The 12,279-nt window shown below is 29.9% G+C and overlaps 1 protein-coding gene across 3 annotated transcripts in view; it reads left to right on the top strand.

The window, feature by feature from the left end:
- Positions 1–12,279, top strand: part of LOC132942980 (lachesin-like) — a 150,089-nt gene that overhangs the window by 110,107 nt on the left and 27,703 nt on the right. For all 3 annotated transcript variants that reach the window (XM_061011722.1, XM_061011720.1, XM_061011721.1), the window contains 2 exons: positions 3,010–3,131; positions 7,239–7,424. In XM_061011722.1, the coding sequence (XP_060867705.1) occupies positions 3,010–3,131; positions 7,239–7,424 (308 nt within the window). The remainder of the gene's footprint in view (positions 1–3,009; positions 3,132–7,238; positions 7,425–12,279) is intronic.

Raw genomic sequence — 12,279 nt, 5'->3', positions numbered from 1 at the left:
CGTAAACGCGTTTTGTCTATGTAGTACGTGTGTAAGGCGAAGACAACGCAGCGAGTGTGGAGTCCTCTTAAAATCAGTTGTTTATCAAAGTACCTACTAATAAATAAAATATATTATATTAATTTTAATCTAAATAGTCTTAACGCTGTACCTACGCCATATGGTCATTGTCTTTCATCATGACATTAGATCAATTATAACGAGGTTACTTATCGTAGGTATTTGTAATCTGCTTATTAGGCAAAATTAAGTATTACCACATAAGTCATTCTTCATAGTAGTTTTGGTTAATTTTTGTCGATAAAACTAAATATAACAATTAAACAAAAATTTCGAAAATAATCTGAAATTGCCTTGTCAGGGTAAACGATACCTTTAACGTTAAAATAGTATTTCATACGGAAAAAAAACTTTAATATTGTTTGATTCTGTAGATCTTATTAAAACGAATCATGCATACTCATTTTTGAATTTCGTTCATAAGATTCAACTCAAATCAAACATGTCATGAGTTATTACAACAATCTAAAAATCCAACCTCCATCGTGTGCGTCTTTTTAGTCTCTCCATTCATCGGTTAATGCGAAATATATAAATACGCTCCGTCATTAAATAGGCAATAATATAATATATTGTATTATTTGAAGTCTCTGAATGCATTTACCGTAAAACAACGAATATTGCACCAGGATCCGCGTTATGTGCAAAGTTACTGTGAATGAATGATACGTTGCGAGCGTTCGGTAAATAAATTAGCGAAGATGCGTTGCCGGTGTACAATTTGCGTGACGTATCAACCGCATACAGAATTTGTCTGATTACAGTTTTGAAGATTTCGTATCATTCGCATCGCGTAATCTTATGATATTAATAATCCGCCTGGTTCGTGATTGCCACAACCTGCAACGTGTACGAGAAACGGTTCATTACGTTTTGTTGCGGTCGTAATATAGAAGTTAATTCGACGTCTAACGAATTATTTGGTATTTGGACGGCAGTGATCCCGCCCTATTCCGTTGTAAGTTTATCGTTCGCTTAGTGGCATTTCTATCTGGTAATCTGACGAGAACCATAATTATTATATACTTCAATAGAACACACTTGCAGCCATTTCATTTGAATCCAACTTACTATTAAATATTTGGGTGTGAAATGTGTTCAAACATGAAATGGAATTGTTCAACTCAATAACACAAAAGACTAGAAAAATTGTTTATATCTAAAAAGTAAGAAAGATTTAAGGTTGATTTACTTGGCACTGCAGATAGAACCAATTTTCGCATATGGAATAATAGGCTGGGGAAGTTCTTATAATAACGTTCTCCCTCGATTGCAAAACAATCAAAATACATTAATTAAGACCACCTTAAAAAAAAAGATTAAAAAATACCATACGATAAAACTATATGAAGATTTAAATGTCCTAGTCCTCAAAAACTTATATTTTAAATCAGCAGTTCTTTTGGTATTGGTAACAGGTTTGCTAAAAATAATTATACCATACACTGGCCTCACTCTTAAAACAGGCTCATGAAAGAAATATGGATTTTTCGGTACAAAGATTCTAAATTGAATACCAAAACACCTACACACATTACCACTACCATAAGTTTAAAAGGGACTTTACGAAATGGATTCTTCCTGAATTTAACACTGATTTTTTATCATAAAATGAAAATGAATTTTTATCTACTGTTGTGTAATGACTTATGACCATTATTATTTATACTAATGATTTATATTTAAATGTTGACGTTTCAAGTTTAAATATAATATTTTTTTACATTTAGTTTTATTACTCACTAGATGTACATTTTTCTTTATATTGTATAGTTAATAATTTGTAAGCACTATATGGATAAGTCATTAATAATTATCATGTTCGTGTTTATATTATAATAACCCCCGAGTCTTAACATGAGGCGCAGTATTTTTTTTTGGAGAAATAAATTAATAATAACAAAAATAATCATGACAATAATACTATATCTATAAGTGTGCACACGATGTCAAACTATTTAACTATGTATTTGGAAACATATATTTTTTCGATGTTTTTCATAACTTATAGGTATATAAATATATTGTATATTATATTATGTTTGCCGGCGCAATGTATAGGCATTTTCGTTACATTGAATTGTAGCCGGTGGTTTTTGAAAGGTATCCTATACTAGTTTTGATATCGGACTAATGAATATAACTTGTCAACTACCCGTGTACACGATTAAATAAATTGGTGAACAGTGAATGACCTCAAACTTACAGATTCCGAATAGGGTGAGAATGAAGTGACTGTTCGACTACTTGCAGTACTTAAGCTTTAATAATTAATACATTGTTGTATAAAAGTTTTTGCTTTATTAACAAAAAAAAAAAACAATTTGAACGTTGAATGAATTTTTATAATGAGCGGATAAGAATATTTTAGTGTATTAATATAATTTAAATAAATCTAAGTTTCTTATACCCCAGACATGTTTAACGAAACATTGAAAAAATCAATTTTTGCATCTCCAATATTTCTTGGAACGATATTTGATAAATTACTATTGACGAAAAAATACATTATTTTTACGGAGTGATTTACTTTGTATTAACATTATAAACACAGGTTCCTTAATGGTCATATCATAATTGAAAACATTCATCGATAAAAAAAAACTAATAATTTATTATGAGCAACCATAATTGAATAATAACATGTGGATTATGTATTAAAATATCGGTAGTCAACCGGATGTATAATTTTATTTAGTAACATGTGTATTGACAACTAATGATTAATAAGTCTAAATAAATGATGTTGTCTCATTGCACATTGGATTGCGTTTGGTTTAAAAATTCTACTTTTTTTATTTGATCATAAAATAATGAAACCGCATGGATTATTTATACGAATAGATTTTTATTTCTATTCGTAGGTACATCATATTTTATGTCCAATAAATGTTCGTAAGCAAGTTTAATGAGACGTGTAATGAGTAAATGGTGTATATTATGTTGCAGGTCAAATGCACGAACCAGACGAAATAATGCCTGAATTTTATGCGCCACTGGAAAATTGGACGGTGACCCAAGGCCGAGACATATACTTTACGTGCACGGTGAACAATTTGGGAAAGTACAAGGTAATAAATAATCGATCAATAAGCAATAACAAACTGTATCCAATGGATAATGTATTTTCGGTATATTTATTGTGTCGACTTAATCAGGACCATGAAAATTATTTTATAAAGTTATAATTAGCCACCCCGTGGCAATAAACCCCGACAAATAAAATAAAATAGATAAAATTAATAAAACAATAAAAATTTAGGCGTATATTTACCAAATTGCTGTACATTAGGTGTTGTGTGTGTCACTGTAATGTATATGTTAAATTTGAATTAAATTATAACGAAAAACGATTCTGATCGGAGTTGGTCTGTCAGCATATATTACTAAGAAATATATGATATTATTGCTGCCCAAATTATTTATTTATTTTATCATTGTGTGTAAAAAAAATAATAATATGCTTTAAAAGTTTCAAGTACACACGCATAATATTTTTAAATAATAACTAAAATATTCTTCGTTTAAAAATCTAATTTCCTCCAATTTTGAACTTAAAATAATGTATAAAAAAAAACCTGTGATTAATTAATATTTTTTAGATTTGTTGGTTACAGCATAAACTACTTGTGGGAAATCTTTTTTTTTAATTTTCAACCATACCTATACAAATTAAAAATTATTAATTTTTAATCAGGTATCTAGCTATAATATAATTTGCAAACTTTCGGGAATTTGATGAATTTTGTCTACATTTTAACTTTAAATGTTTATTAAAAAAATCGTGTCTAAAAATCTTTAATATTTTTAAGCTGCTATTATAAAAACTTATGAAGAACCTTGTATTAAATTTTAAAGATTTTTTATCCAGCAAAAAAATGTTTTATTGATATTTATAGAAGAAAAACTAATAAAAATTTAAAATGCTTTATTCCTATAAATATTAAACAGTAGAAAATTGAAGTATTTTTACTGCCTCAAAGATGATTACAGACACAAAAACAAAAATAAAAATAAATACCCATTACTGGAAAATCATTACATTCATCGCTCCATTCTGAATCTAAAATAAAAACTTTCTTGAATATCGACGGTAGCAGTGGTTCTGTCTGCAGTGTAAACAACACATTTTTACTTATAACAATCTAATTCTTACAAGTAACCGTCGTCGTGCGTAAGCGTTTGGGTTAAAGAAGAAATGCCCGCCCCGACGACCGTCGGCGCCACGTGCGGTAGGTGTTAGAGCGTGTTTTCCGCCAATTTTCCGTCTCATTTCATCGCGAAAAATGCCCAAAACAATTGCCGATATTTTTATTGACAGCTGCTCTAAAAATGACTTTTGATATTGACTAATGATATACAAAAATCTGAAAAATATTTTAGAACAAGTGCCGAAACCGGCCAGAGCACGATAAGATTAATTGAGGAGAAAATAATTATTTATAGTGTTCTTAAAAAAAAAAAAACAAGAGATTTTCTTGTTGTTTTTCACAATCAGAGTACCTATATTGTTTAATATTTAAGCAAATAATATTTAACTTGGAGTCATTGTTTTTTCGTATTGCATTTTTTAATAGATATACTGTAGTAATGATTTCTTCGTTTTTCTTCTATAGCTCTATGGATTTGACCACAAATAACAATGTAAGTACTAAGTTCTATAGTGTCGGTTAACCTTACATGATTGGTCCACATCTTACCGTTTCTATGAAAATCATTTTACAAACAATTTCACTCAATTGTTTCGTCGGACTAAAAGTAGACAAATGCTTTTTTGTATTTTGAGCTTCCTTTTTATTGTTCAACTGCATTCGACGTAAGAACGATACTAAATATCTTATATTTCGTACTCAGAAACATTAACCGTGAATACAAATTTGAGAACGGTTTTTATTTTTAATGATAATTATATTATAATTGGATCAGATGAAGTTACTTGATAATATAATAGTTTAGATAAAGTATAATACATCGATTAAAAGCTGTTGTCACTCTTCATTTGATTACCTTTATTCATCTCCATAATTTTCACTCACTCGTTCTATAACTGTGCGACATAAAATATTATGCTGGCCACTTTGTGTTCTGCGTTTGTGTACTACACATAGTTTCAAGACTTATGTCATGAACGTTAGTAAAAAATTATAACTTAGATTGATACAATAGTTTAATGGATAGAATAACTAAATAATTATTAAATAATTTCGTCAATGTATTTGGAAATATAACATAGTCTTATGTAGGATGATAATAATATATGTGACAATACTAATATATTATTTTCGTACACTCGGAATCGCTGTTTTTCTGTCTAAACGTTTGTAATAATGCTGCGCATTTATGTGCTGCCATGGACGAATGTGTGTTAATTAAACTTTCTAATGGAAATTCCATATAAAAGCATTCCGGACGAGATGCGCATGTGCTGTCGACACAGATCGGGAGGTGGATGCGTCTCAATATAATATGTATAGAATACTTATAATTGAATATATAGGCTTGTTTGGACAAAAAGTCGGATCGTTCCAACGGTATTATAATATAATATATAAATATAATATAAATAGATACACACAAAATTCCTTATTTTCCATGAACTGATTGTGTGAACGGAACCCATCTGCTATTATTTTAAAACTATTCTAAAAAAAAAAATACTTTAGAAAAACCAAAGTGACACTACAGAACTATACAATACAAATATTGATTTATTGATATATGTGTATACGTATTATATGTATATTATTGTATAATACTTACTGAACGTATTTTTTCTTAAAAATATAATCTGTCATGAAATTATTGTAACCAATGGTTCTTCGAGTGAATACTTAAGTAGGTAGATACTTTAAAATTTCCCATCTTTCGGGACTAATCTTTACCAGATTTCTACACATGGGGTTGATCATAGTGTTTCTGTCTGTCACTGGCCGATATCGAGTGAAGCTCTCATTGTTTTCAACCACACCGCATGATTATAGAACGTAATAATAATAATGATAACAACAATAATAATAATAATAATAACAATAATAATGATAATAATAATAACAATAATAATGATAATAATAACAATAATATTAACAATAATAATAATATTATATACACCGGTTGTGCTCCGGGATTCGATCGAATAAGTTGCGTGCCGAATTCCGGTTCAACTGTCAACCACGCGCGTCCTCCACGCAACTAGGGGAAAACTCCGTGGGCGATCTTAACAAATCCAATAATAAAAACCCCAAGGTACCCGATGTATAAGTGTGTGTGTATGTGTGTGTGTATGTGTGTGTGTGTGTGTGTGTGTGTGTGTGTGTGTGTGTGTGTGTGTGTGTGTGTATGTGTGTGTGCGTGTGTGTGTCTGTGTGTGTCTGTGTGTGTCTGTGTCTGTGTCTGTGTGTGTGTGTGTGTGTGTGTGTGTGAACAGCATCCTCCGATGGAAAGGAGAATTGGCGTGTATTGGCGCTTGATTGGGTTCTTTGTCTGCAGCGTGTTTTATACGCGTGGTTCGTTGTAATAACATTATTATCGGGCGGCGCCGAATAATATTATATAATAATAATAATAATATCATAGACCCTCGATCTCGGATCAACTTAAAAACGTCACGCGCCCTTCTATCCTTGTGGTCGTCCATCGTCCATACCACCGAAGATATTTTTTCCCGATATGTTATTTTATTTAACAACATATTATTTATTTCTTTTCGCGGAGGTCACGTACCGCGTTCGCAGACCCGCAATAATAAGGGACGCGCCCAGTGTGTCTCGTCTTTCCGGGTTTTCATCAGAGCTTATAACTTTATTACACTATTGTATACGTATATAAAGCGCTCCTAAACTCAAGAATATCTGCTTGCGCTTATCTTGTCGTCGCGTTTTACCTTGATGCGGATGAGTTTATTTTTCAGTTATTCCTTTTCGAGATTTTTCGATTAAATTTTTTTTTACATTGACTAGGCACCTAACAAAAATTCTTTAATATAATTATCAACGGCAATATTATATTTTTTTAGTCGTATTTTTACGAAACCACATACAAAGATTAATTCTACTGCTCTATACAAACGACTGACACGCAAAATACATATATTTGAAATATGGTGATCTTCTAATACATCACATTTCTGCTGCAGGATAAAATAATTATGAAGTTGTTTTTTTTTACATTTTAATATATAGGTAGCTTGGATAAAATCGGATTCTAAAGCAATTTTAGCTATCCACACGAACTTGATTGCTCACAATCACAGGCTGACGGTCACCCACAATGGACACAATACTTGGAAATTGCATGTGTTCAATGTTCAGAAAAATGATACTGGAAGTTACATGTGCCAAATAAATACGCAACCGATGATACTACAGGTTTGAAGAAAATTTATATATGTATGTAATTAGTTAACAAAAAAGAATCTGCTAAGTTAAAAATTTCCATATCTCTATCACTTGTTTTTGCGTTCACTATTCGCTCATCTCGGCGCCAAATAGTTAGTATTATGATTTAAAATTTGGTTAGGTGATCCCAAAATGTGTCACGATTTGGTTTAAATTTCACGGTTTTATCATAGTTTTTAAATGCACGATTTATATATTGACTATCGGAGAGTTTTGAAAATAATATCCCTAATAGCTGCTATCTTCTCTATAAAGTTAAATTTCTTTTCGGCTTAAAGGTAGAACACTATAAGTCGATGTGTATCACTATTATCAATTAAAATTAGGGGGCGAATTTTCAAAAAATTAAATTGTCTTTTTGTTTAACCAAATATTATAATAGAAAATAACGTTAAAAAGACAGCCCATACAGATATTTTATGATTAACCGATTTTATGATCTTAATTCTTAACACGGCTAAAATATTTCAGAAAATGTCGTTATATTTATAATTATTTTTAACTTTTTGGCTTGAATCGTATGAAAAATCCTTATAAATATAACATAAGTATTATTTTATGTTTAATCCAAAGGATAACAATAACTTTTATAATTATATTTGGCACCATAAACCTCTGAAACAATAATTTGAGTTCACATACAAATTATGTTTCTTTTTCTGCTGATTTACATACAAAAATGCAATAATTTTAACATATTTTACCAAAAGTTTTGTAAAGTTAATATAAGCGCAAAACTAGTTATGCCGTTTAAACACTTATATCCTGGAGATGTTCTACAATAAACACGAGAGCTTCGTATTCAAAAATTCTCACAAAATATATATTCATACCTATTTTAATATTGAATTAATATGTATATATATATACATATAATATACAAAATACATTATACATAAGTATTAGCTATTTTCCTCAACTTCACTCGTGTATCAGTATAGTCTTGCAGTTTTTTTTATGATCAGTAAGGAAGCTAGTTTAAGCTAAGTTAATTGCATTAATACTGTTGAAGAACATTATTATCAAGTTTCAAATAACTTGACAGTAAAAATATTATTGACCATACAAATTGTGCACCCCTTCCCACCCCCTTATCAGTTCGAAATAAGGAAATTTCTAAAAAACCCTTTTTAATGATGTCTACAATATAAAATCAACGCCCTCTCCAAATTTAAAATATCTATCTACGTAGTTGACTTTCAATCGCATTAAAATGGTTATTTAGTTTCACCCCCTTAAGAGTTCTCAGAATTCAATTTCATCAAAATTGGTTCAGTGGTTTAGCCATAAAAACGTAACAGACAGACAGTGTTACTTTTGAATTTATATTATGTAAGTATTGATAGGTAATATGAATTAAATATATTTGTTATAGGCTATATAGCTATGCGCATCCTAAAAGATCCTTAACAAAGCACATTTTTTAATACGATGCATTATTGGATCCTTACTTAACGCGTTCCATCAAACCGAAATAATATTGGTGAAAACTATAATGAAACGTGAAATAATATGTTATTGACGTTAGAACTGACGACTTGATAATATTATATATTTACGTCTATATCTATATAATGTTTATGTGTTAGTTTTTTTTTTCAAAAGCTTTTCTTCCAAAAGTTACCTTTGTTCGAATGCTCAGTTTCCTTTCATAATGTTTAACCCTCGTCGAACTGTTTCTTGCCACGTCCTTATAACCACATTTCAACCATCTAAGAAGTCAAAACTTTATCAAAATAATTAAAAGAAATTGTTCAACGACACACACGCGTCGACTAGAAACGATATACTTTTCTAAACTAAAATAAAAGTTTACTTTGGTGATTTTGGATTTTATTGACCTTCGGTTGAAGAGTAGGAGTGATATTTTTCCTCAACTAATAACATAATATTAATTTCTTAACAACTAAATAGATAAATTATATACCATTAATTATGTATTACTTACACTAATAATATTTCTGGATTAAACCATATCCATTTTATAAATTAATATCTCATAAAAACACTAGGTATATAAATATAAAAAACTAATAATAATATAATTTACCTGTAAAATAGATTCATAATATATAATTCCAATTTATTATAAGATTGTTGGTATCTAATAAGTATTATTGTTTGTACCCTCTTCAATGTTAAATATGTGTAGTTTTACAATTTAAATTATAATAATAAGTAGACATCGTGATATTAAATTAGCACATTCAAATCAGATAACATTCAGGTTTGGTAAACCTATTAAAATTATGCACCTTAAATGTTTTATACAAAGATAGAGGACATTTGAAACGGGCAAACCAATTGTTGCTCAATTGCGTATACACTTAACTTTTTTTAAGGAAAACGATTCCGTTCGTTTTTTTTAACAAACAATGAATTGTGAAAAATATGACATTAAAAATCACACGATTGTGTACGGTTTTCTGTGTAATGTTTTGGATTGAAAATTACTAACGAAAAATGTGATTTAATTATTGTTATAGTTCATTATATATTTAATTTTTACAATAAGAATTTTAAAAAACAAATCAACTATAAATTTCTATTGTACCATTTGGTAAATTGTCGTTGTATGTTAGAACAAACATAGTCAAGTTTCGTTAACTTATAGATATTTGAATATTTGAATATTTCATTATTTATACAATGTATAATGCTATAAATTTAACAAATAGTATGTCTAAATAAAAAATATCGTGTTGTGTGTTGCGGCAGTGGGTAAACAGTTTCAAGTAGTGACATTTCGAAGGATTATAATATATATTATAGGCATAAGATTTATCACTTAAACGGCTGTTCTGTGGTGACGTTACAATACGAGAGGGACGCAGGTTAATACGCTGTCGCCTGTCCGGTATAACGTGCGGGGGGTCTAATACAAATTGGGCTTGAAGTGCGGTGGGGCGGATGGGTTGGACTGATACGGGTGGGGTTGTGGTGGCGATAGTAATGGAGGTTGTATATAGTTGGTGGTCGTGGTGGTTTGGCGGTATACGGTGCGGTATTAGTGGCGGTGGACAGACATTTTTGAAAACGTCCCGCGAGTAAATTGTCCGGCAGAAAGACGAATGTAGCACGTGGGTGATAAGTGGGGATTTGTTTGTGTATGAAACGCAACTCGAGGAACATAAAGGTAGGTATTATAACGGTTTTAGGGGTTAAGACCACCACCACGGACTTGTTGTTTGTGTTCGAGCACGCCCGCAAGATCAACTCGTTCCACGGTGGCTTATTAAAAACGTACACGACCAATTAGTTTAATATGACGTATAAAATATATGCTCCCTGTTTTATTTGTCGTGTTTTAAAACCGCCAACGTTAAATAATATTATAATATTAATAGTTCAATATAGTAATGATGAATAATATATGACATAAATTAACCTTATTATTATGTTACCTAGTGAAGGTGCGGCTGAAAACGTCAAATAAGCAATAACTATACACCGATGTAATATAATAACTATAACAAAAATCATGGCGTCTTCATACTTTCGTTTTTTTAATAATATTACAATTCAATGTATTGTTTCATTGAAAATACTTTTTAAAAATGTCTGATTTAGGACGTAGTGCCTAAACGGCCAAACGGTTATAAAATGCACATGAACGATACACCTACTGATTAACAAAATGTCGATGTACTTATTCATACTTCGTAGTGTTTTGTATTGTTTTAGTTAATGATGATAAGATATACGGATATAAGGTTTACAAACAAATATAAATAAAAACATATACCTATAGTTTTTGTATTATTTTTTTTTTTTCGTGCTTGGAATTGATGTTCCCGACAATTAGATGAATTGCACACTGATAATAAACCATTATCACAAATAAAATATAGTTTGTATAGGATCACAGGCCATAGTTGTATATAATATTATTTGTATGGATTGTAATCTCAAATATCTGTGAGTAGAATAAATATTACTTCATCCACCGGCGAGATGCTGTCTTGAAAGAACTTCATTGGGATGATTGCATATCAGATTTTAGTGGAATTATTCATTTTTATTTTATTCTATATTTAGTTGTTAGACGTGAAATGTATTATTCATTATTATTTTTGTTTTTTTTTTTTTTGTTATATCTATATAATATTATTATTTTGTTGCGATTCAAATTTATATTTGTTTATAATGTTATGCATGTGATCAGTCTGATTTCGCCCAAGAGGAATGGAGCTTCATCCATCTTTCTAAGATAAATTGTAAGGTTTTCTGTAGTACTTACAATGCCAAATACGCCTGGCCAATATGGCACTCACTCTACATGTGCCTTATGCCTTTGCAACTTTCTAAGCATTGTTGATTGTAAATATTTGTTTCCTAAAATAAATATTTAGAAACTTGAAGTTAGGGAGATCAATAATTACGATTTAATTTTAGTTAGATCATATGTTAATATTATTTACACGTATAATTCAAATTTTAAAAACTCATTGCAGTAAATAGTATTCTACATAATATTATATTGATCAGAGAATAAATAAATAGCGTCCTAATATAATAATACCTTTACAATATAAATATATATATTAGGGTGGTCCTTATATACATAGGTGATATATTTTATTAAATATATTTTAATCCGTACCCACTGGATTTGTTAAGTTACATGAGAAAGTAATTTGGGTAAAATTTGGAAGGTATTACTCAACCCTTTCAGGTGCCGATTTAGGGTTGAAAATGGCCGAAGAGGGTAGTTTAATTGTTTTTCAAATTTATTATAAAAACTATAGCACCTAGCATAAAAATGTATGGAATCTTAATTATAGAGCGTAACTATGTCTATAAAAAGTAATAAAACGAAATTTTT

The sequence above is a fragment of the Metopolophium dirhodum genome, chromosome 4 (genome assembly GCF_019925205.1).
Source record: "Metopolophium dirhodum isolate CAU chromosome 4, ASM1992520v1, whole genome shotgun sequence".
Classification (NCBI taxonomy): Eukaryota; Metazoa; Arthropoda; class Insecta; order Hemiptera; family Aphididae; genus Metopolophium; species Metopolophium dirhodum.
The sequence above is the reverse complement of the archived record's forward strand: the minus strand, read 5'-3'. Positions and strand labels throughout refer to the sequence as shown.